Below are 23,042 nucleotides of genomic sequence, written 5' to 3' on the forward strand. Positions count from 1 at the left end.
AATCACTACTGAGTAAAAAAAAAATCACTTTATTTATTTATCTATTTATTTGTTTATTCTTTTATTTATGATATTTGTAATATCAATATTACAAATAAACAAAGTCATACAAAAGGAGAAGGAGCGCAGAGAACTAGTGGATGATTTTGTCGAGTTTTGAAATACCCCTCAAGTCATGTTTAAACTAAGAAGTCGCTGATCAGCTTGTGCAGCTAGCTTTAAAGGATGACCCAAAACTTTGCAGCTACGTAATGAACACAGGATGCGCTTCCCCTCCACACCAGCAGAGGGCAAGCCTTTCCAGGCGGCCCGCGCCACAGCATATACCTTCCTGATCGAAGAGAAACTTTCCTTCCGGCTCCGGTCCCTTAACAAGTGGAAAGGTAAAGTGAGACCCGGCGTAATAATCCAAATATATCTTCACCATCTCACATTTTGTAAAATAAAATTATTCGGTTTTTCATTGTTATTAAAGTTATAAATGGAGACATATGCGTATTTTAGCCTTAAACGCGTCTCAGTTGTTGATATTCGGCTTAGAAGTGGAGAAGTAACCCCGGCTTCGGCGTTCACGAACGGCTGCCATTTTTCTCCTGTGACGCGGTCTTCACATATTAGCTTTTAATTTCTATAAAACAGAGTGGCTGTTGATGTGAATGTGTCCAAACATTCCTGATGTGTTGAGTTATTAAAGCGTCAGCTGATTGTCTCTTCAGCGGTTTGATTTTCATTACTAGATGTGTCTTAGCACGCTAGCCAGTTAGCATGCTATTATTGAGGCTGCTGTAAGTATCGGTTGAGTTCCAGGGATCTGATGCACGTTGTCTCTTAATGCAGATGCTGATGCCCAAGAAGAACCGCATTGCTATCTACGAGCTCCTCTTCAAGGAGGGAGTCATGGTGGCCAAGAAAGACGTCCACCTGGCCAAGCATCCCGAGCTTGCTGACAAGAATGTACCCAACCTTCACGTGATGAAAGCGATGCAGGTGAGAAAGAACGAAGGTCCAGCATGTAAAGTTCTCACCAAGACTAGAATTAACTGAGTTGTAGTGACTGTAAATGGGCTTGCAGGCAGAAGAACTTGGGAGGCATGTGACACAGTGGTCTTGAATGTGTTTTGACTATCACTTAGGAGTTCTGGGTTTATGCGTTCTTAAGTGGGAAAACGTCATTTGTCAGTCCAGATATCAAGTCCTGGTTGTGAACCCGTGAAAGTTGTTTAGTAGTTTGACCAGACAGCAAGGTACTGTCATTGTCCTCCTTACATGTTTGGGTTAGAGAAAGTTAAGGGATGAGAATTGTATTTTTATTTTCAGCAGTTAATTCTGAAGTAAAGCTCCTCTGCATCAAAATGAGCCAATTTAGATGGTTTGGGGATGTAGTTAAGACACCTCTTAGGGGAGATTTTTTTTTTTTTTTTAGGCGTGGTCCAGATTGGGGTGGCTAGACCCGAGGCAAATCCAGGATACGCTAATTTGGGACTCTCTTCCTCTCCTCCCAGAAGAGCGGGAGTGAATGCAGATTTAGACTTTTCTTTTTGTATTTATAATATAGAGCAGTTAAGAAGAGAGGAAGTAAGGGAATGCATGCAGCAAAAGGACTTGGCTTGAAGGCAAACCTGGGCTGCTGCATTACATCTTGTGGCATGTGGTCATCTGGTACACCTGTGAGTCCTTGATTTAGACTTCTGCAGTGTGTCTTTGTAGAATTTATTGTGTAATGTATACAAATGACTGATGCCATCGCCACCTTGTGCATGGTGCTCGTATCCCAGTGTTTTATGCAATGCCTGCCACAATAGAAACAAAATGTCAGGACCTGTCCCCTCTTTGTGTAGTCCCCCACCAGTTTTTAAAAGAGGGTCTGATTTGGTCCACTGTTGTATGTGGGGGGGGAAAAATCAGCATGCATCTGTTTTGTTTTGGGTTGTTTTTTTTTGTTTTTGCAACGTTTAGCTGATTTTTACTGCCATCACACTCATTTACAGTAGGATGCTACTGATGTATATCTTTTCTGCCCTCTCGGGTTTCGTAAACTTGTGTGACTGATTATTTGGTCTTTCAAGATATGTGACAGGCCTAAACTCATGAAAACAGTTTAAAAAAAAAAAAAAATTGGAGATAATTTTGATTCCATGGCATGATGAGGGGAGTAAATGACAACGAGAAATGTTTTTTTGCGACATTTTTCACATGGGTGTTGGTGTCGGCTCAGAGTTCATTGCATCTGAGTTCATTTTATCTTTTGGAATGATTGTAGGGCAGTATGTTGTGTGTTGGTTGGCACTGTTGCCTCACAACAAGAAGGTCCCGGATTTGAATCTACTATCTGGCCAGGGCCTTTCTGTGCATTTACCTGAGCAAGAACCCTAAAGATACTTTCTGCATAGTCCTGCCATACCAACCTAGATTTTGTACTGATTTATTGTAGTAGTCAATATAATGTGGTAATTTGCTTTTCCATGCAGTCTCTGAAGTCCTGTGGGTACGTCAAGGAGCAATTTGCCTGGCGCCATTTCTACTGGTACCTCACCAATGAGGGCATCCAGTACCTGAGAGACTTCCTCCACCTTCCCCCTGAGATCGTGCCTGCCACCCTGCGCCGCCAGACCCGCCCTGAGACCGCAAGGCCCAGGCCCAAGGGTAAAACATCTATCATACATGCTTGTTTCTAATAAGTTTTGATTTTTCATTTCCTGAAGCCAGAAATACTAGTAATAGTATTTAATATGTTAATGCTTCCTGAGGTTATAAATGATATTGAAGCTGATTGTGAACTCAAAATCTGGTGCTCAAACACAGTTTTCCAGAAATCAAAGTTGCTAATCTAAACTTCAGCAGATTATTTTAGATGTTCTGGATCCTGAGTGTGATCTGTTCTAAATAAGGTTTAATTTGTCTCTTTATCAATGAATAATTTTTGATTAACTTCTGAACTAGATCGTAACAATCTCATTTCATAATTTCCTTGCCTTTCGTTGAAGCTGAAGTTGCAGTTTCAATTGGTATCTTCAATTGGATCTTATGAAAATATGCTCAAGAGGTTTCAGCAATTAAGTGCCCCATGAAATGTTATGGTCTCCTCTTGCTGTTAAAGGGTGTTTGTTTTTCTGTAAAGAATACAAATTTATTGAAGTAGTTCATCAATAAACTCAAAAGAGGAACCCCAGAGTCCAAAGACTCGTATTTAGTGAGAATTGTTAGCATTAAAATTAAAGAATTTTAAAGCCTATTGAATTTCCTCTGTTGGAAAGCTAGGAAAACTGGAGCTTAATGTTTTGTCATCTTTTTACCCGCAGGAGTGGAAGGAGAGAGGCCCGCTCGCCTTAACCGTGGGGAGGCTGACAGAGATGCTTACAGGCGATCTGCCGCACCCCGTACGTATAACACAAACTACACTAGTCACATTATGAGCTGCTCATGTGGTCTTGTGATGTTTACATGAACAATGCAAACTGAAATGGTAATTTTGGATCATTAAATCATACGGTGGTGTTATGCATTAATAAAATTGCTTGATTTTTGAGAGTGAAATGTGAAAATGCAGTGATGCGACCCATCACGTTCCTATAGTTTGTCTACTCTTGTCTGAATGAGCACCTCAGTCCTAATTCTTATAGGCTGCTCACGCAAATATTAACACCAATAGTTTTAACAGCACGAAAATCTGAAATTACCAGCCTCCAAAAAGTACAGGCATCTGCAGACATCCAAGCACCTCGATAAAGTTTGACCACCATGAGTAGATTTGTATAAAATTTTAATGTTGGAGGACCTCTAGTGGCTGTCTGAATCACTGCATGTAAAAACTTTACACTGGCTGTGTCACCTTTAGATGGTGGTAGAAACCGATGCCCTGGAAATTGTTAAACGTTAATGGTAAATTTTATGTTGTAAAATCGTTTGTTTTAGGCCAAATCACAGCCTATTTCCAAACCAGTAGTGCTTGTGCCAAAACAAAGGCAAATGGCATGTAAAATTGTTCTTAGATGAGAATCTATATCAAGTTTCCTTTAGAAAATTGAATCACTGTGATCACTTTGTTGTAGAACAGACAAAATCATAACATAGGCAATGACATATTATCAAATATATATTATTGAAAGGATTGATATTTTGTCTTTGTCATAAAAGCAAAACAAGGCATATGAAGCTCCCATCATCATTTCTGACAATGAGAAGGCAATTTGTGCTGGTGTGAACTTTCAACTTGTTTACCAAAAACATCTGCAAAGAAAATGACAGTAAAAATTATTTGAATTAGACACAACCTCTAAGAATCTAATTTTGGTATATATTTGACATGTAGTGAAGTTTTAACAAGTTTGACGTTTCTGAAAGTTGCTGGCTGGCCTTTTAACTCATAACTTCTCCTTTAGCTGGTGCTGACAAGAAGGCAGAGGCCGGTGCTGGAGCTGCCACAGAGTTCCAGTTCGTAAGTACATTTCCTTTGTTTAATTCGGGTATTTGGAGAAATGGGCTGGCAACAAAAACCTCATCTTGATCTTGAATGTTTTTCTGTTATAAGAATTGTTTTCTACAGCAGAACAAAGGCATTCCTCCCTAAAACCTTATTTGTGGGTGCGGTTTTACATGGGTTTCAAAAAGGAATGTCAGAAAGCTAAATGTGGTTTATACAGTGCAGCTGGAAAACTTGTATTGAACTTGTAGATTCTTGTATTGAACATGTTGCTCAACTGACAAAATGTTTTTTGTTCTGCAGAGAGGTGGCTTTGGACGCGGCAGAGGACAGCAGCCTCAGTAAATTTCACTCTCTCTTTGTGTACAATAAAGAAAATCCAAATACAACTCTGTCTGTTTGTGCTTTTCTTTTTAAAGTATTTTGTAAGATGAGCAGGATAAAGTCCACATATGTTGGTTATAAATTTGAGTAATGTGATGGTAGACCAGCTCAGGATTAATTGAGTCTTAAAATACTTGGATAATTAATGAGCGTGCCAAGAGAGGTGCCACAGTGAGACTGAGATGGTGTCAAATGAAACTTGAACCCTGTGATTTGTAAGCCGTCTAGAGGCTTTTCTTAGAACAGAGGAGTTTGAATAATAGAAATGGTGATAAGACTCAGTTGTGTTAAAAGTGCAGTGTGAGGCCAAAGGCCAGAAGATTTTCGCAACTAAACAGAGTCCAGCAGCTGTTAGTTTTTGTCTTTTGACTCATGTTTTGATGTGATTAAATGCCTTTGTTTTTGGCAGGAAGTCAGTCTGGTGGGTAAATTGTGTGGAGGGTCATTTTTACAGTCATCTCCCTCACTGTTAGTCCACACAGAAAACATTATTAGGTGGTTATAGTAACGTCAAGTTGAAATGATCTAGGACTCGATGACTCACCTGCATACTAAATTAGGCCTTTTTGCTAAAGTTATAATTAACCCAAAAGAACCCTTTTACACTGAGGAAAATTTCTGTTTAAAGTTTTTAACATTGACTGATAGTTTCCCTGAAATATCTGCTTATAAGTGGATTTATCTAATGAAAGAAAGTGTCTGACAGTCCTAGTGTAGCAAGATGTCCTGCTGCTGACATGTTGAAAGTAGCCCTAACAACTCTTTTTGCACATAAACCTCAAGAGTTAAAAAAACAAAACAAAAAAAAACAACTGATGGGTGAGTTAGCTACAGAGTTATAATAATCCAGTTGTTGTAAATACTTACATACTCTACAGAGAGCACACTTGGAGAAGTATTGAACACACAGACACCAGCCTGAATGTGAAATACTGGTGTTTATTTGTTGGCACATTTATATTACAATCTTCAGTCTTCTCACACTGGTCTTATTCCACAGTCCCAAATGACAAAAGAGGAAAAAAAAAAAATTCCAGTGACACATAGACCTTGAACACAAATACAGATATGTAACTTCAAGGCTGAGGTCAACGGTTCAAAAGTGAAGTTATCAAATTCAGAGTTTGTTTGGTTGTTTTTCAGAGATGGCAGCTGTTTTTTTTTTTGTTTTTTTTTTAAATTAACATATGTATTTTTCCAGTCGTTTAGCAGGTGAAACGGTCATCATTGTGCTAAAGGAAAACTGAATGTTATGAATCCTCAGCTGCCAAGTGATGTGCTTTGTTTTATTCCTTTGCTTTGGCCACAAGATGGCGCCAACTAACTGACATGGCAACACATTAATAAACCGTCCACTTTGGTAAATTAAATGAAGTGACTTTATCTGAAGCTCCAGCTGTTTCAGGTTAGGAAGCGTCATCATTTTAAAGAGGCAATTTTATAGCCAAAAGGTCCAAGAAAGGGTGAACGTGTTTGTACCATCTAATGATACATTCAGTCTAATGTGGAATTTAAGTGAAAACCTCCAAATTTCCCACTAGCACTCCAACCTAAATCAGTCAATTTGTGACAGGAACTGTTTGAATTTTAGTAAGAAGGGTTAAAAAAAAAAATTACAATAATCCTTTAGGACCAAAGCCAAAGTGCATTCTCTGGCTATCTGCTGTGTTACCTATATACAAGACATCAGGTTGTCAGTAACAAGAGAAGACAGACAAAACAAAAGAAACAGGATAAGGAATAAGTGGTTATTAATAATTAAAAATGACTGGCTGTTTACTTGTGGAAATCCTCCTCACATTCATTTTGACAGTACCTGTCACCCACATCAAACTAGAGAGCCATTTTAATCATTAGTTTATTAGGCTTTTGCTTTCTGCCATATGTAGTTTCATCCCATTTCTATTTAATTGTACCTTTAGATGATGACTGAAAAGTCTAATCAACTCAAAATCTCATTTCAAGTGCCAGGCAGAGCATCATAAAGCAAGACTTTGACCACCACACCTTTCTAAAACAGCAGTAAAAATGATTCAGTCTCAGACTGGAGGAGACTTTAGACCCTTTTCACCTTAACTGTCATTCAGAAGAGATCTGAATTCCTGGATTATCGCAGGGCAGTGTTAGCAGCCGTGCTAGCATGTGGTGATTTCCACCCTAATCATAAACATGGAAGAAAAGACTCAGTCCACCACTAAAAGCCACCCTGCTCTTTGTCTAGATAAACTTTGCTCCACTTGCTTTCAGTTCTCATTTCCTATTAAAGGGTTTCTCATCAGATTATGAATCATAAGACTGGAGTTTTCTGTGCATATTTATTGTTAAATACATCAGTACTGCCAAGTCTTTTCCAACAGAAACCCTAATGAAATCTTTTTAAATCTATGGGCATCAAATACTTTTTTAATGTGGCTATGAGTTTTTTTTTAACATGATTTTTTTTGTACGTAAATTGTGTCAACTGTGTCTCTCTTATGTAAGAATCAAAGACCTATGTAGTCAAACTCAACTTTACACTATTATTCAGCATCTTTTAGCTCCTTCTTGGGGTTTTCCAGCCTGCAGTCCCACATTGACTACATTTATGCAGTTGTAGCATAGTTTTCAGCTGCAGCTGCTTAGCAAAAACAGAGTAAACAGCCAGCTGGTGAAAGTAGTGGAGGGGTTATAAACTAGTCAGAAAGAGATAAGGGAGAGCAAATAAAAGATTAATAAAAGAAAAACAGAACTGAATGAAATTCACCAGCTAGAAAAAGACAACTCCAAACAAATGCAAATGTTTTTATCTGTTGGATGTGCAAATTTTGTGTCCTATAAACTTGGAAGGTGAAACATATCAGGTTTGCTTGTGCAAATCTTTCCAAATTCATCCATGTGGAAAAAAAAAGGTTGAAATGTGGACAGAACACCAAAGTGAAGAGATCAATGAAAGAAACCATCTAGGGGAAAATTCACTGATTAAACCTAGTGGTACAGAGGAAAAGACTCCAGGCTTTCCAACTCAGAATGCAGTTATACTTCATTTCATAGTTTGACTAAAGACTATTAACAAAAAAAAAAAAAAAGGAAAAAAAAATCCTTGCCATTACCAATTTGTTTTGGTCTAAAACAAAAACATTAAGGTTTTAAGAATTTTCTATTATAAATAGGCTCTTTAATCTCACCCACAGCCACATTCCTTGTTCTTTAGCCTCTGATGTACTGAATGCTATCTCAAGAGAAAATTCCCCACAGCTTCAAAGCCAACGCAGTGAGTTCAATCAGGTTTTCCAGCCTCAATTGAAATGACATGTAGCACTCACAGATGTGTAAGAGGTGTTTTGTCATTTGTATTCTCACCTTTGATCTATACAGAAATAAACAATTTACAATAAAAACCTCTTACATGCTATCTACAGCGCCTCCAGTTTCACAGTATTGAGCCAGCTGCTTCACGCCACATCGCAGCCAAGTGACACAGCTGAGCTAAAGAGACTTGCCAAACGTTAGAGAGGAGAAAAAACAAAAAAAACCAAAAACTAGTATCCAAAAAGCATTTTACATGTTAAAAACAAGGTCTCAAACTGTACAAGGCTTGTTTGTTCTGCATCTTGCCAAAATCAGCATTAAAGATCCATTCCGTTTAATGTCAAGCAGGTATTTTGAGTGTTTTGGGGGATGCAGAATAAATACTAAGGAGGGAAGGTTTTTTTTTTTTAAAAAAAAAAAAAAAAAAAAAAAAGGTCATGACCATAATGAAAAGTGCCCGCTAAATTCATCTGTACTATGTTACAAACACAATGTAAACAATTGCTTTTAACCAAACTGAATGTGAGGAGTAAAATATGGAAATGGGTTTTAATAACTTAAGTGATATGTGCTGCACTTTGAAATTACACAAGTCCATGATTCTGAAATCTACCATTTCTACCCTCTCAGTGTTTGGAGGAAGACTCTGTAGTCAGTCACACAAAAGCGTTTTAACAAAGAAAACAAAAAGGGATCAAAAAGAGGAGACACTGAGGACAAAGATGGTTTTTACATTGTCTGCTAACATTCTTTCAGTCACTGTGCAGCGCATATACATATATACATATATGCATGCTCTGAAATTGAAACCTGTAGTGCTTGGCTAGCTTCCCAAATAGGAAAGAAACACAGCTGAAAACAGAAATGGAAAGACTATTGAAATTGTTAAGGGGCCGTATCCTTCTGATTAAAAAACAAAACAAAACCACAAAAAAATAACAAGAACAACTACAACAGGGAGAAGAGTGAAGAAAAGCCAAAAGACCTTACCCTGTCTGTCACAGAGTCAGCATCAGGCCACTCGAGTGAGTGAAACGCAACAACAATAGCGCTCATGCAAGACAAGTCACTTCCCACAATTCTTTTCGTTCAGATACAATTTTTCCTATCCTTAAAACAGGGGAGGGAGTACACTTACTATGGGCACATTCATTCACAGAAAAATAAACAAACAAACAAAAAAAATATGGAGACATTAAAAAGACCACGAAAAGCCTTCAGCTTAAGCACTAAGTATACACTTTTACATTACAACAGTAAAAAGTAGTTCTTGCATTCAATAAACACCACGCTAAGGGTGTGTTAAGGAAAAGGGAATGAGGGGACACTTCATGCAGTTGTCAGTAAAAAGAAAAAGAAAAACGAAAAAGAAGAGGGGTCAAAAATTACATTTACATTTACAAAGTGTTTTGGACTATTCATCCAACACTTGTTGAGTCTGCGCCAGATTTCTGGCACAAAGGAGTTGGCAAGGCAAACCATGTTACTGAGACAAAAAAAAAAAGAAAAAGAGAAGAATAGAGAAGAATAGAGAAGAGAAGAGAAGAGAAGAGAAGAGAAGAGAAGAGAAGAGAAATAACACAAGTAAGAGCGCAGGTGGTGGCGAAAGCTCCTGGGGTATTCAGAGTTGTGGTTTTAGTTATCTGATCCCCGAAACAGAGCTCTGATTGATGCTGTAGGTAGGGGAGAGGTCCCCACCTATCGTGGTCACCAGTGGAGTTCCATTACTGGTCAGACAACTCTCCTGGAGAGCCTCAAAGTAGGTGGCCTGCACAGGCTTGTGACACTGCAACACTTGTATGGCATCGTCTATTTTAAACCATTCCCTTTTTCTCCCTGTTTTGCAGAAAAAGAAAGCATTGTGGAGAAGGTTAACACGCAAGAAAAAACAACACACGGGGGAAAAAAAAAAGTCATTATAAAAAATGGGTTTTGACTGATTATTAGTACTGTACACACTGTTAAAGTGAAAATCACAAGGGCAGGAACAAAGCTGGTTTTATAATCTTCCCCAGTAAACATACACTAAAAACTGTAATATCACTAAGGCCAGGCAAAAAAAAAAAAAAAAAAAAAAAAAGCTACAGTCAAGCATGTGTCTGCCTGAGAACTTTGTCCGTATGATCCCCATTCTGACAAGTAAACAAACAGTGCTTTACCAATGTTGACTGAGTCCTCCCAGTCCTCCAGCACCTCCGTTACAATAAGAACATACACATAGGTCCTGTGTTTTCTCTCCTGGTTCTGTGGAAGAAAACATTTGCATAATTAACCAAACAGCAAGGTGACACTTGAAACCCCCCCGCCAAAAAGTCAACACATAGCAGCTCACCTCAAATATTCCCACCAAGCGACCTAAAGTCCCCTTCACACCAGCCTGTAAAAATGAATGAAAAATGATGAAATGCTCAGTAAATACTGTCACAGGATGAAGTCACAGACGATTAAAGGCTTTTCGTTCAATATGAAGAGATTGAGGTCTATGCAAAAACACTTGTATAATTTAATGCACTCCAACAGCCTAACAATAAACACTCATTTGAACCTCATAGTGTTTAGTTGAAATAGTTTCAAATAGAGCTGATTTAATTTGTATGGTAATTGGAAATGGTGTTTGTTTTGCACTGGATTACATTACATCATAAGATTGTGTTTATCCCTAGCACATTCACTCCATCTAAATCCTGGATTGTTGTTTTTGAGGCCACAGAATAAAAACAATATACAGCATATACAAAGACTGAAGTCATGTTTTGCATGCACTTTCCTGCAACGAGGCACATTATTTAGGGCTGTAAAACAAAAACAATTGGGGATGTTCTTGGACACTAACTTAGATTTTTAGTAGATACACTTATCGAATCCATTTGAAAATTTGACTTCCTTCTCGAGTTATGGCACTTACAAGATTTTCTGAAAATTTGACCTATGACCTTGCCCTTGAGATCGAGGTAACAGATTCAATCTCATCCAAGATTTTTAGCAGATACCTATGGCATCAATTTGAATATCCTTCATTGCTTTGTTCTTGAGTTATCTCACTCACAAACTTGGGTGTCCACATTGCCCTTTAGTGTCCACTGGTACTAGTGTTGCACGTTGTCTATTGCTTCGGCTGAGTGTTGCACATTAAAGAAATATAAGCCTCACTGACAGAAATTTTCACTGCTGACAAGCCAGGGCAGCAATGTTCAACTGTCCAGTCAACAGATTGTATTTTGTAGGAATGTGCACAGTCATGCGAGTCTTGTGAAAACCGAAGTACACCCTTACTGCCTCCAAAGGAATTAAGAGGGTAAGCAAAGCCAGGTGCTACTAATTAAGTGGGTATGCAAGTGTGAAGAAGTTTGGACAAGTATGGGTTGTTTGGAGGGGTTGCCAAAAGAAAGATTAATCTCTGTAAAAAGAACATGGCAACACAACTTGGGTTTAGGCTTGCAAAGTTGCATATGAACAAACCACACACACTTGTGGAACAATGTCCTTTCAACAGATGAGACCAAAGTGAAGATTTTTTTTTTTTACCATAATACAAAATGCCACATTTGGATAAAACCCAAACACAAGATATCAGCACAAACCCCTGATACCACTAGCAATGACACCTAAAACTTGGCCAAAATTGGGTCATGCAACAGGACAATGATCCAAAGAATACCAGCAGATCTACAACAAATTTACAAAGAAAGGACTCAAGGTGTTGCAATGGAACAGTCGAAGTCAGGACCTGAACGTGACAGAATCACTTGCTGCTGTGTACTTATTGCTGAGTGTACTTCAGTTTATCGCAGGACTGCTTAGTCTGATGAAAACTTTTTTCATATGACTGTATGTCATCTGACATGTTGTTCTTCTTTTGATTACACCGTAAAGCATGCTTTTGACAGCCCATTTGCTGTCCAACAGTGCCACTAGCATATATCTTGCCTCCTTTAGCTTTAACACAAGACCCCCCCCCCCAAAAAAAAAGTAGAGAAAAAACAAAGCAAAACAAAAACAAGGTTTTTGCTGCCTCAACTTCAAAACCAGTTTTGTTTTTTCCTAGAAGGGATTGGTTTCCACGTTTCTCTTTAGATACCATGTTATCATTACCAAACTTCGCCCAACAGATAACACACTTGGGCTAACAGTCGTTGACATTGCTGGTCCAGCAGAAGCCATATGACAGGTATTTTTTACCCACTCTCCCCTTAAATTGTGTGCAAACTGGTGTAAACTTTGTTTTCCCACAAAACAAAGCACTATATTTTCCCCCATTAAGCTCCCATATATGCAAATTGCCATTTGGCTCTCAGTTTTTGTTTTTTGCAGTTCCAAACTACAAAAACCTATGATCCTCCCCCCCAAAAAAAAAAAAAAAAAAAAAAAAAAAGAAGGTGCACCACTTGGAAAACTGTCCTAGCTGAAAAAGCTAACATCCCTAAAAAAGGGATCAATTCACAAAGTAGGTCAATGTCAGGTTCCCCCCTCATAATGACTGGACATAAATTACATAAATTACTTCTACAGCAATGAAATTACTATTAAAAGCATTGATAATTTTCATTCTGACAACATGTTTAACATTAATCAAGCAACTGACAAAATAAACAAAAACAAAACAATAATATTGTGAATTTGTTTTTCCTCACTATCTCTCAGAGCCCAGTCTCAGATGTCCAACTACTAGTCAAAAAACTAAACTACATAAAACATAATATTCAACAAAAACAGAAAAACATTTTTCAGAGACTGAAGCCACAGTTTTCTTGGAAATTTAATTAAAAAGATCAAGTGCCAGATTAATGGGGGAAAAGGTTCCTGATTTACTGATTAACTGATTTTTAAAATTGACTTATTATACATCTGAAAAACAACCCTCTCTCAACTTTTGGCACATTTTGACAGCCTCTCTCTCAAAATCACTTTTAGTTTCGTTATGTAAAAGGTCAGGGAAAAAAAGCAGATGAATAAAAACTTTGCGAGTTATTATACCTTTTCTCACAATCCTAAAATCAGAGCCATATAAATGTCACAACCTTTCTGTCATAGAGAAACTTTAAGGTCTCTAAGAGCTTAATATTGTTGAGAAAATTTTAACACCAAAAATCATTTCCAAGATTTTAACTCCCAGAGGTGAACAGTAGGTCAGGTTTTGACACAGCGCCAGGCCCTCACTGACATCTCTGCAGCTTCTTCCTCAGTTTCCAGTTTCACTCTATAAATAAATGTTGACTCCACACACTGTACCAACACCTCGGTATTGCACTCCTAAGGCCTTCAGCTTGATCATATGGTAAAGAGCAGGCACACCACTAGAAACTCCAAAGACGAGCCAGGGATTAAGTAATAGGCCAAAAGTCAACCTGTTTGTTTTTATGAGATGGAAAAAGTCTCCCAGCTCTGACATTCATGTAACACAAGACTACTGGGCAACACTTCAACACTTGGGAAGAGGATGTACAGCTGAGACTTCGTTACCAGTTATGCAATGCGTCTTCAGGTTGCAGGGTCAGGGTGCATCTCCATAATACAAGGTTAAGCAAAGCTAGTGAACAGTCTAACAAAGAAACCCTCTGTAAATTTTGGCTTGCTACTGCATGCCTTGTCTTCACTCTCATCCCTGGAGAGACTCCAAACCAATAAGCATAAGCAATCACTCATATGGTAATCAGAACAGGCTCACCAGGATTAGGATATGTCCTGTTACACCATCGTCCAATAAGAGGCTTAGAAAGCCAATGTAGTTGGTGATGTGTCAAGCAGCACAAAGTTTCTGAATGTTGCCTTTTAGCACATAAGGAGCCTGAGCAGTGATGTGACATTGCTTTTGACCCTGTGGAAATTTGCTGGCAGGCCTCAGTGTCCTGCAACCACCAAAGCTACCAATCAGCAGGAGCCAGGATAAGGGATGATATCAGCATCCATCAGTGTGATGGATCACACAGAGAGGATAGGCTTTATAAGGTCAGCGGCCCACTAGGAGCCAACTGCTGGGTGAGATTCAGTGTCTTATGTGCCCTGTGTCCGTTCTGATCAAAATATCCAAAGGATGAACAGCATGCAGAGTGGAAGAATACCTGATTTAACAAACAGGCATAAGCAGTATAAGTAGAATATTGATTTCCAATTAGCTTCAGAACTGTTTACTAATTACTACCCATCCACCCCAATACAGAACAACAAAAACAACATGTTGTGTCCTCCAAGCTGCCCTTGTAATGTGACCACTACTGTATACTAATATATATAGCTACGAGAAAACGTACAAACAATAAAACTCAATTGTTGTCATTTTCTGCGTTTGTGTGACTTGACTGTACTGCAGTCAAACTACTGTGCAGCCAGTGTTCAATCTCTGTGTGACCTCCTTTGACACCTAAAGACTGCTTTGTAACATGATGCTATGATACAGCTTACATGTTGCTAGGCTCTCTCTCTCTTACAGTCCATGCAAACAGGATGACTACATTGACAAAATGGATTTTGAGAACAAGGTATCAGGCTCAGTGTTAAATACAGACACGAGTTAACAGAATTGTAATACAATACATCTTATGAGTCTATAGTCAAACAAATTTGCCACACTTTCTGAGAATTATATTTCCAGCTACTGACATTTCTGAAAAGGATCATGTTAAGGTTCCCAGTACGCAGTGTACATAGAGACAACATCTGTCACTTGGAAAACCAAAGAGAAAAGGCCATCATGCTACAGGCTTAAATAAGATATAACAATATTGAGTGACACAACTGACCTCTTCACACACTTCTCGAACTGCTGCAACATTGGGCTCCTCTTCGGGCTCCATTCCCCCTCCAGGAACTATCCACTTGTCAGGATGTCGACTACTGCTCACCAGTAGCACCTGCAAAACACCCCATATAATACTGGTCAGGTATGACAGTCCAACTCTGAGTTACTGTTCACATAATATCAACTGGGACATCGAAAAATACAACTTCAAGAAAAATGGAAATGATAACCCATTGGGTTTAAAATAACTAGTACTTTTATTACTGTCAATAAATCATAGCTAGTGAACTAGTTTAGATGTTGGGTTCTTAGTGGAGATGAACTGTGGAACGCCTAGGTGTCAGTCAGATAAACTACAGTCTTAGGTAAAAGTTTCCACTTTGGTGCTGGTAATGCTGATACGTTTCCTGTAATCAACAACCCGTGTCTACACAGTCTGGCCTTTACTTTAAGCAAAATGGGGAATTGGTTTGGTCCCATCTCCTCCCCTAGTAAAATGTTTTAAGTACAAAGGCATCTTTGTGTCTCCTTTTGACTGTACGTGAGCGTCCTAAATCGTGACTGAGCTCAAGTAATCCACAACACGTTTTTGCTTTTTCTGATACGGCTAGATAGGAGCGATAAATACACAAATAGCAACATTAATAAGCGATGTTGTAAAATGTGCACACAGGGCTCGACGCTCCCATTAAGCTGGTGCTCCAAATATCAACAGTGTCAATTTCGCAAACAAACTAATCAAAATACACAAGTGATACAAGCAAGCCGGCTATCACTGCCAGAGTCATCTTCTGGCTTAAACTAGGATAGCTACTAGCTACATAGCAGTACAATGTTTGGCTAGTAATACCAGTTGCATTAACACAATACACTTAGCTCGCCAAACTATCTGTAACGCGAGCAGATACATATCTTAGCTGTCGCTTTAAATACTAAATATTCTCTGTCCATCCGACAGCTGGTAGTAATAGAGTCAGCACTCACCACAGCCTGTACTGTGGGCTGTGGTTCCTGGCCGATAGCCGGCTGCCCACGGCAGCAACCCGGGTAGTTAGCAAGCTAACGTTAGCATTAGCGCGGAGCTAGTAAGTCTGATCATAACCGAGGCTGCTATCTGCACTGCTAAAGAGGCTTACATAACACTCGGGTAAGTACCAGCTGAAAAATAGTGAATAATCAAAACGTCGGGAGTCGACACGAGAATAAAAGAAATCCTTTTCCAGCTGGGATAAAACCAAAGCCGTGTTGATAAACATGTCGATCTACATACAACAGAAAAGGCTGGATAAAACCTACGGATGCTAATATTAGCTTGGCCCTCCAGACAGTTCACATCACCGAACTCACCTCCTCCTCGCTCTCGCTCCTGAAGCACAGGCAAGCGGCCCGCTTCTTGTAGCCATCCCCGTCGTACGTCCGGGTTTGGTTTGACTTGAGCTTCATCATTTCGGGAGCGTAAAAGTTCAAAAGTACAGCTATGTTTGCCACTTATAAAGACGATGGTTATAGACGCAAAGTCCTCCTGCGGGGAACCTCGGCGTTTTACTTAAAAGAAATAACTTCTTCTTCGCTTCATTTTCACAAACCTGGGAACATCTACGGCACGGTCGCCATTACAAGGAGCCGCTACGCCCACGACGTAGTTTAACCATTAATAGCTTGGCGAGCGTAAGAAATTTACCTATCAGGGGTTGAAGAATTAGGGCAACGAAGCGTGGGGGGAAACGCAGCACCACGCTCTGACTGGAGTGAGCCGGTAAAGGGAACTGGCACGTTAGGCTCCAACTAGATGGCTACTACTTATCTGATGCCGATATTAATTTATATGACTTTTTATTTGGGGAAACATCGTATTTAGCGTAATCAAATTAGTTTGCTGCTCACATTAGAAAAAGACACACCAGGTTAATTCATCAGTTTCAGCACCGCAGGTAATGGACAGCGCAGGAATGGCCCTCAAAATAGATCCGACAATGTAAGCATATAACGTGAGAAAAGCTGTTTTTAGGCAAACACAAAATTCAAGTAAGGCATCAAATGTATTTTTGTCAAATCCTAATGTACTTCAAATGGAAAATAGCTGCAAAAATACCTAAATAATAGAAATGGTTAATCAATTATAAAGAGTAAAACTGGATTGACCTATAATAAAAATATCTTTTAATTAAGGTGGATAGTCTACTATCATGTTGATTTTCAACCTTGTTATCTCTACATGGGAGTTTTAGTATTTAATTTCTCAGATGCTTGTGAAAACACATTTTCCAATAATACATTATAAACTATAATTACACACTGTAATGGCCTTGGGTCTCTCTAGACTTTTTTATACAGGTTAAAAAAATACATTTGAAAGTGCTCCACTAATCTTCTTTTATTCTTCATCTAGTACTATCTAATGCCCCATATCTGCAGAGCAGGCTGTGGCTCTAACAGTGCATGCTAAATCAACATAGAAGCAAATAGCGTATCGATCAGAAAGAACACCCTTGTGCCCTCAGTTAGATCACAAAGACATTTCTGAATCTTTATCTTTGCTTTCCAGGAAAGGTTGACCAAAGTCTGAATCTTATCAGGGTTTTCTGCATTGTTATAACTTGGATAAGACATATAAATATCTCTCTTTTTCTCTTGCCAAAGTCTACCAACAATGCAGAAGTCTATTTCATTGATGTCTTCTAATATTTGGAAAAGAAATGTAGCTTTTTCAGTCTCGTTTAACATCTGTTTTAACTGTTTACATGAGATTTGATTGAACCAAAACTGGAACCTTTCATGTAAACTAAATTCTAAAAGAATTTAGGAAAGCAGAGCTTTAAACAGCATTGGATGGTCTGGGCTTGTCGATGTTGCTAAAAAAAAGCACTTTGCTCTGCATTTGCATTATTATAAATGAATAAACAGTGAGTCACAGTCTTACAAACCTGTTCAGGTCCCTAAATAATCAGTTTAATCTCATTATTGCAGCGACTTAATTGTGGGAACTCAAAATTGAATTTTAAATTGAATTTGTTACATAAACTCACCAACCGCACAACAAAACCCTGTCCTTAACAACGGAGGATGAATCTGATGTAACTGCAGTGTGAAGGAGTGGGTCACAGCAAACAATAAAACAAAAATGCTTTATTGTTGAATGTCTCAATTTCACACACAAACACAAAAAACACGGACATGAATCTCAGCTGTCATATAAGCAAACAAGTTCATTTACAGTATTTTAATGATGTGTGTAAAGAAAAAACAAGAAAGCACCACCACAAAAACCCCCCACAAAAAACAGTTCAAACAGTTCAAAGTTCATGGAATAATAAAGAGCAGTTAAGCGGACATGAATGAAAACTCTTTAGTGTCAGTTGAAATGTTTTCTGTGTGAAAAATTGGGGCAGGGATAGCTCAGTAGGTAGCATGGCTGCCCCCCCACTGGACAGCTACCCTGAGGTACCCCTGAGCAAGTTACCGTCCCTACACACTGCTTCCCGGGCGCCCCATTAGTGGCTGCCCACTGCTTCACTGAGTGAATGGGTTAAATGCAGAGAGAGTAATTTCCCCACGGGGATCAATAAAGTATACATTATTATTATTATTATTAAATTAGTCAGGTCTGCAAATACAAACAATAAACCAAACCAGAAAAGAAAAAAAGGGGCAAATATTGAAGTTATTTTAAGCTGACTGGCACATCATGATTTCCACCAAACTCACACAAATCCTCAGCATGCTGATTTCTTACAAAAAGCTCTTATTCAAGTCTTTTCTATTGATTGTTCAAGTTCTCATTTCATTGCTTTTGTCATAGCTGCAATAACTCAATTTCCTACCAGTAATCAAAGCAACGCAATTTCTCCTTATTCGATTCACTTACTTCTCAGTTTTCTACCCACAGATGTTGACATTTGAAGTGGCTCTTACCTTCTTCTCAGCACATCTCAGATTGCTCTTCATTAAAGGGCAAGTCTTGCTTCGATGACATAATCAAGGAGAGAAACAAACACAAACAAAGCTAATCAAAAACTAATATGAAATTATGGTATTGAATCTCTATAAAATAAGAATAACTTAGGCTTATCGCTTACATTTTTATACATCTACGGTAATTATTTGAAAATATGTAACACTGAGCAAGGATGCCTTTTAAAAGGTTTAAACATGGAAATACATTAGGCTGTGAGGAGGAGGCTATAACTAAGTGACAGGTTGCTTGTATTTTGGACCCATTCGTCCATTTCTTCCACTTATCAAATTAAGGGTTGCCACAGGGCTGGAGCATTTATTAAACCCTCATAGGCTGAGAGACCCTGCACAAATTGCCAGTCTGTTGCAGGACTAACACACAGAGACAGACAGTTCATCTTCACAACCCTAACCCTTTACATCTATAGCCAATTTAGAATCTCCTAACCCGAAATATGTCTTTGGACTATGGGAGCTCATACAAACACGGGAAGAAGATGCAAACTTCACAGACAAAGGCCCAAACCTGGATTCAAACCAGAACCTAATTGCTGTGTGGGTGACAGTGCTAGCCATCAGACCACCATGCCACCTATATTTGGTCCTACTTGTATCATATTTTTATTTAAACACATCCCCGATTAATTATTGGGGAAAAAAGTGAAAAGCTTGAGTCCCCTAAAAGTGAAACTAATTGTACGGCACAGGTGTTCATAATATTGTGTCCACCACCTCCTGTGTGTAGCTATTAAAATACATTACTAGATGCAGGAAAGAAAAATATAATTAGATGTGTTTCCCCGGGCTAATGTAAATTATGCGACATTAACATATAAATGTAATTAAAATAAAATAACAATTAAAAAAAGTGTTTTCTAGGAGCAGGACTTGGGTCAACACATTCTCAGTTGTTGAGAAAAGGCTTCATGATACTGTAATTATGCACATTCAGCATCACCACAGCATTATTGTTGACTACTAGCAGATGATTTTCAGTGTGCAAGGAAAACACACAGACGTGTGGGGCCACAGAATTTTTTGTTTGTTGTAGATTTTTTTTCTCTACAAAAATCTATATTATATCAGACTTGAATGCAAGACTGACTAATCTCTTTATTTCTTTATCAACTTTAACAACCCAGAAAATATGACACCAAGCGACGGGTGAAGTTTTGATGGTTTCAATTGATGATTTTTCTCAGTGAATCAAGTTTCGGGTTTCAGCTATGTTGATTTCACTTTCTCCAAGCACCTGCCAACTTCCAAGGAATCCATAAGATTTATGAACCCAACAGAAAATAAACAACACATGTTGCAAAGACATTTGAAATTCATCAGGGTCACAGTTGTTTGCACAGAATGAAATATATAGTTTCTATGCTGCCTCTCTCTCTCTCTTCAGGATGAGGAAAGCAGGTCTTACACAATTAAACATATCTGTGTAGGGTCACACTCAAGAGGCTGCACTATTACGATCTGCTGTTGCTACGGCAACCAATTCTCTTTGGAAGTCTCTGATGAACCATTCACACATAGGGGCGGTGTTACAGTTTCTGCCCTGTCCAGAAGAGGGCGCTCACCTCTTGCAGTACTGCAGCATTTCTTTTTAAATTAATTAATTAATTTTTTAAAAATCGTTCATAAGGGACCTCTTATTCCTAGACCATATGATCTGATCCATGCGTATTTTAAGGAGGAATTCTTACTATGTTCCTTTCCCCCCTTTTTCCCATTTTTAAATATATATCTTTTTTTTTGTTTGAATTTTCATGAAAGGAAACATGACTTTGATGTTTATCTTCTACGTTGTGTCACTGGTAGCATATGTGTGCTTAAATTAAAAGTGACAGATATTGAAAATCAAAACCTAACAAGTGATGAACTCCAAATCATGGATATTAATTTTCATTTGAAAATGATGAAAACTAATCAGAGTTAAGGCATATTAAAGCACACTATATTAAAAAAGAAAGACAAACTACAGAACACATTAGCTAACCTAAATTAGATACTGTTAGCTTTATATTAATGGGCTCCAACTGCAGCTGTTCATATAATCCAACACCTGAACAGCTATAGTCTCAGATCTTACAGTGAAACCTCTGTATAATCATGTAGGACATTAAATCTGGGTCCTTGCAGACTTTGATACGGATCTTAAGCTTCGCTCTCACAGGTATTGTTCCAGTTTCAGTTAATATAACTAAACTTGCTGATTTGCTGATTACAGTTATGTGGTAAAAAGGCTTTTTACGAATTATTTTGACAACTTGTACTTTGTGACAACTTTGAAAATTAATTAAAAAGTGTAAACCTTTTTCTGCACTATTTTAAAGTAGGAAGGGGGAAAAAAGCAATTTATAGCAATGCAAATGCTGTAAATCTTTTGTACTCATCAGCATCTGTGTCTGTATTATACATACAATTGATATATTGCCCGTAATTCTGAAAAATACAATATATAACATGATATAATATAATTCTTCTTTTTTCTTTAAAGTTTCAATTGGCACATCCTTTGTTTTGGTACTTGCTTTTCCATGTGTATACATCTTCAAAGAACTGTACTATTTGCTTCAGTGACTTGGGTCCACCTGACCTCAAAAGATGACAATTAAAAGGCTAGTCACATAATAGTAATTAGTACAAATAGGACTTTGTTGTAAACACACCATATGTTGCATACAAATAGCTGAAAGAAAGAAACTGCAGAACAATCAAAAGAACTGAGAACATTTTGTTTGCACATCAATAAAATTGATAGCATCCACAGTTTGTAGTTGAATGATAACTAGTGATGCATGACATCCATGGACACATGATCAGCTGCGTGACATAGAAGACACTGTGTCGGCTGTCTTGGATGCTTGCATTTTTACATATACTTTGTTTCTCACCAGGCGACTACCTGTGTGTGTGTGTGTGTGTGTGTGTGTGTGTGTGTGTGTGTGTGTGTGTGTGTGTGTGTGTGTGTGTGTGTGTCTGTGTGTGTTTGAAACACTGCCGACTGAAATGGCTGATAGGCAGACACATCAAAACCATTCATGCCCAAGAAAATAGCTTTTGAAAAGCTGTCCAATGCAGTGACCACTATGCATGAAAGAGCCACAAGAGAGACTGCATTTTTTTTAAGTAGTCGCATAGTCTAAAAAGAAATCAATATTTTAAAATAAGAATTCCATCCATCCATCCATCCATCTATTTGTTTTTTTTAAATTATGTTTTATATACAGCATATCATCTTCTTTCAACACAATGTGCTTATGTCTGGGTGGAACTTTTTGATTGATTCAATCATTTATTGAGCATAGCTGTTTTCTCATGATCTGTTCTCATCAGACCAACCTCTTCCACCTGATCTTCTGTTCTGTCACCTGTTGCACCTCTTTGGTCACCTCTTCCCACTCTGCTAATCTGTCTCCATGGTACATTGTTCGTGTCCTTGTCTGTATTCGGCTGGCACACTTTTAACTTTATTTGTCTGCCTAGTTTGGTACAACCTGTACTTTTGGCTTTTACCCTTTTATGTCTTGTTTTGGGTCCTTAGCCTCTTTCACCCACAGGTCTTTTCCAGTAACTGACTAAAACGTCGCTACAGTTTAAAATAGCTGAGACTTTAAGTCTCAGTGCATACATTTAGATATACATTTAGGCAGTTTGAAACCACTGGAACTTTTTATTATACATTTGCACATTTATGTGTGAATGCTGGCAGTTGCTACAACCCAGTACACTCCACATTTTTATTTTTAGAACAAAGAATGAGTGTAAAAGCTCATCGGCCTAGTTGTTACATTAGATCTTTAGTGCTAGCAGTAGACCCAGCAGTCAGAACCAAAACTCAACTGTGTCAAAAGTAAATGAGCAGGGAAATTCAGCTTTAGTGCTACATCTCTTAATATTGCAATCCCAGAAGATGCCATACAACCAAAGGCTATGTAGCTGCTGAGGTCTGTTTAATCGAAGACTCCAAAGATATTGGCAACATTAACCTTTCAAGTACCTTTTTTTTCATCTGGTAAATATGCACGTTAATGACCAAACAAGCAGGAGATTGTGTTGTCTTGCCCAAGGCCAGAATAGATTGTGCTCGGCTTCACACACAGGAGAACCAATTTACTGGGTTGTGTTTTTCTGGGCTTAAAGTAGCATTGCCCTCTGTCTGCAAAGAAACATTGCTGAAAAGGTTGGTAACATATAAAATCATTATTTATATCATAGCCCATCAGATATTGCGCTTTAGTTTTCTTTAATTGAATG

General features: G+C 38.3%; 2 protein-coding genes across 2 annotated transcripts; one reads left to right on the forward strand and one right to left on the reverse strand.

Annotated features, from left to right (window-relative positions):
- Positions 1-266: 266 nt before the first annotated feature.
- rps10 (ribosomal protein S10) lies at positions 267-4,809 on the forward strand. Its single transcript, XM_031736661.2, has 6 exons — positions 267-383; positions 838-987; positions 2,469-2,643; positions 3,300-3,377; positions 4,380-4,435; positions 4,724-4,809. Exons 2-6 carry the CDS (start codon positions 838-840, stop codon positions 4,763-4,765), a joined length of 501 nt encoding a protein of 166 aa, XP_031592521.1. The 5' UTR covers positions 267-383; the 3' UTR covers positions 4,766-4,809.
- A 914-nt stretch (positions 4,810-5,723) lies between these two features.
- nudt3b (nudix (nucleoside diphosphate linked moiety X)-type motif 3b) lies at positions 5,724-16,473 on the reverse strand. Its single transcript, XM_031736646.2, has 5 exons — positions 16,176-16,473; positions 14,830-14,940; positions 10,425-10,469; positions 10,252-10,336; positions 5,724-9,928 (listed from the first exon to the last, which is right to left on the reverse strand). Exons 1-5 carry the CDS (start codon positions 16,272-16,274, stop codon positions 9,732-9,734), a joined length of 537 nt encoding a protein of 178 aa, XP_031592506.1. The 5' UTR covers positions 16,275-16,473; the 3' UTR covers positions 5,724-9,731.
- Between the last annotated feature and the right edge of the window lie 6,569 nt (positions 16,474-23,042).

This window comes from Oreochromis aureus, linkage group 5 (assembly GCF_013358895.1).
Source record: "Oreochromis aureus strain Israel breed Guangdong linkage group 5, ZZ_aureus, whole genome shotgun sequence".
Classification (NCBI taxonomy): Eukaryota; Metazoa; Chordata; class Actinopteri; order Cichliformes; family Cichlidae; genus Oreochromis; species Oreochromis aureus.

Bases quoted from the DNA above. Each gene is read 5' to 3' on its own strand.
- rps10 (XM_031736661.2), top strand. From the start codon at position 838: ATGCTGATGCCCAAGAAGAACCGCATTGCTATCTACGAGCTCCTCTTC. The intron at 2,644-3,299 runs GTAAAACATCTA...TTTTACCCGCAG, and splicing joins CGCAAGGCCCAGGCCCAAGG to GAGTGGAAGGAGAGAGGCCC. The intron at 3,378-4,379 runs GTACGTATAACA...CTTCTCCTTTAG, and splicing joins CAGGCGATCTGCCGCACCCC to CTGGTGCTGACAAGAAGGCA.
- nudt3b (XM_031736646.2), bottom strand. From the start codon at position 16,274: ATGATGAAGCTCAAGTCAAACCAAACCCGGACGTACGACGGGGATGGC. The intron at 10,470-14,829 runs GTCAGTTGTGTC...TCATTTTTACAG, and splicing joins TTCGAGAAGTGTGTGAAGAG to GCTGGTGTGAAGGGGACTTT. The intron at 9,929-10,251 runs GTAAAGCACTGT...TCTGCAAAACAG, and splicing joins GGAGGACTCAGTCAACATTG to GGAGAAAAAGGGAATGGTTT.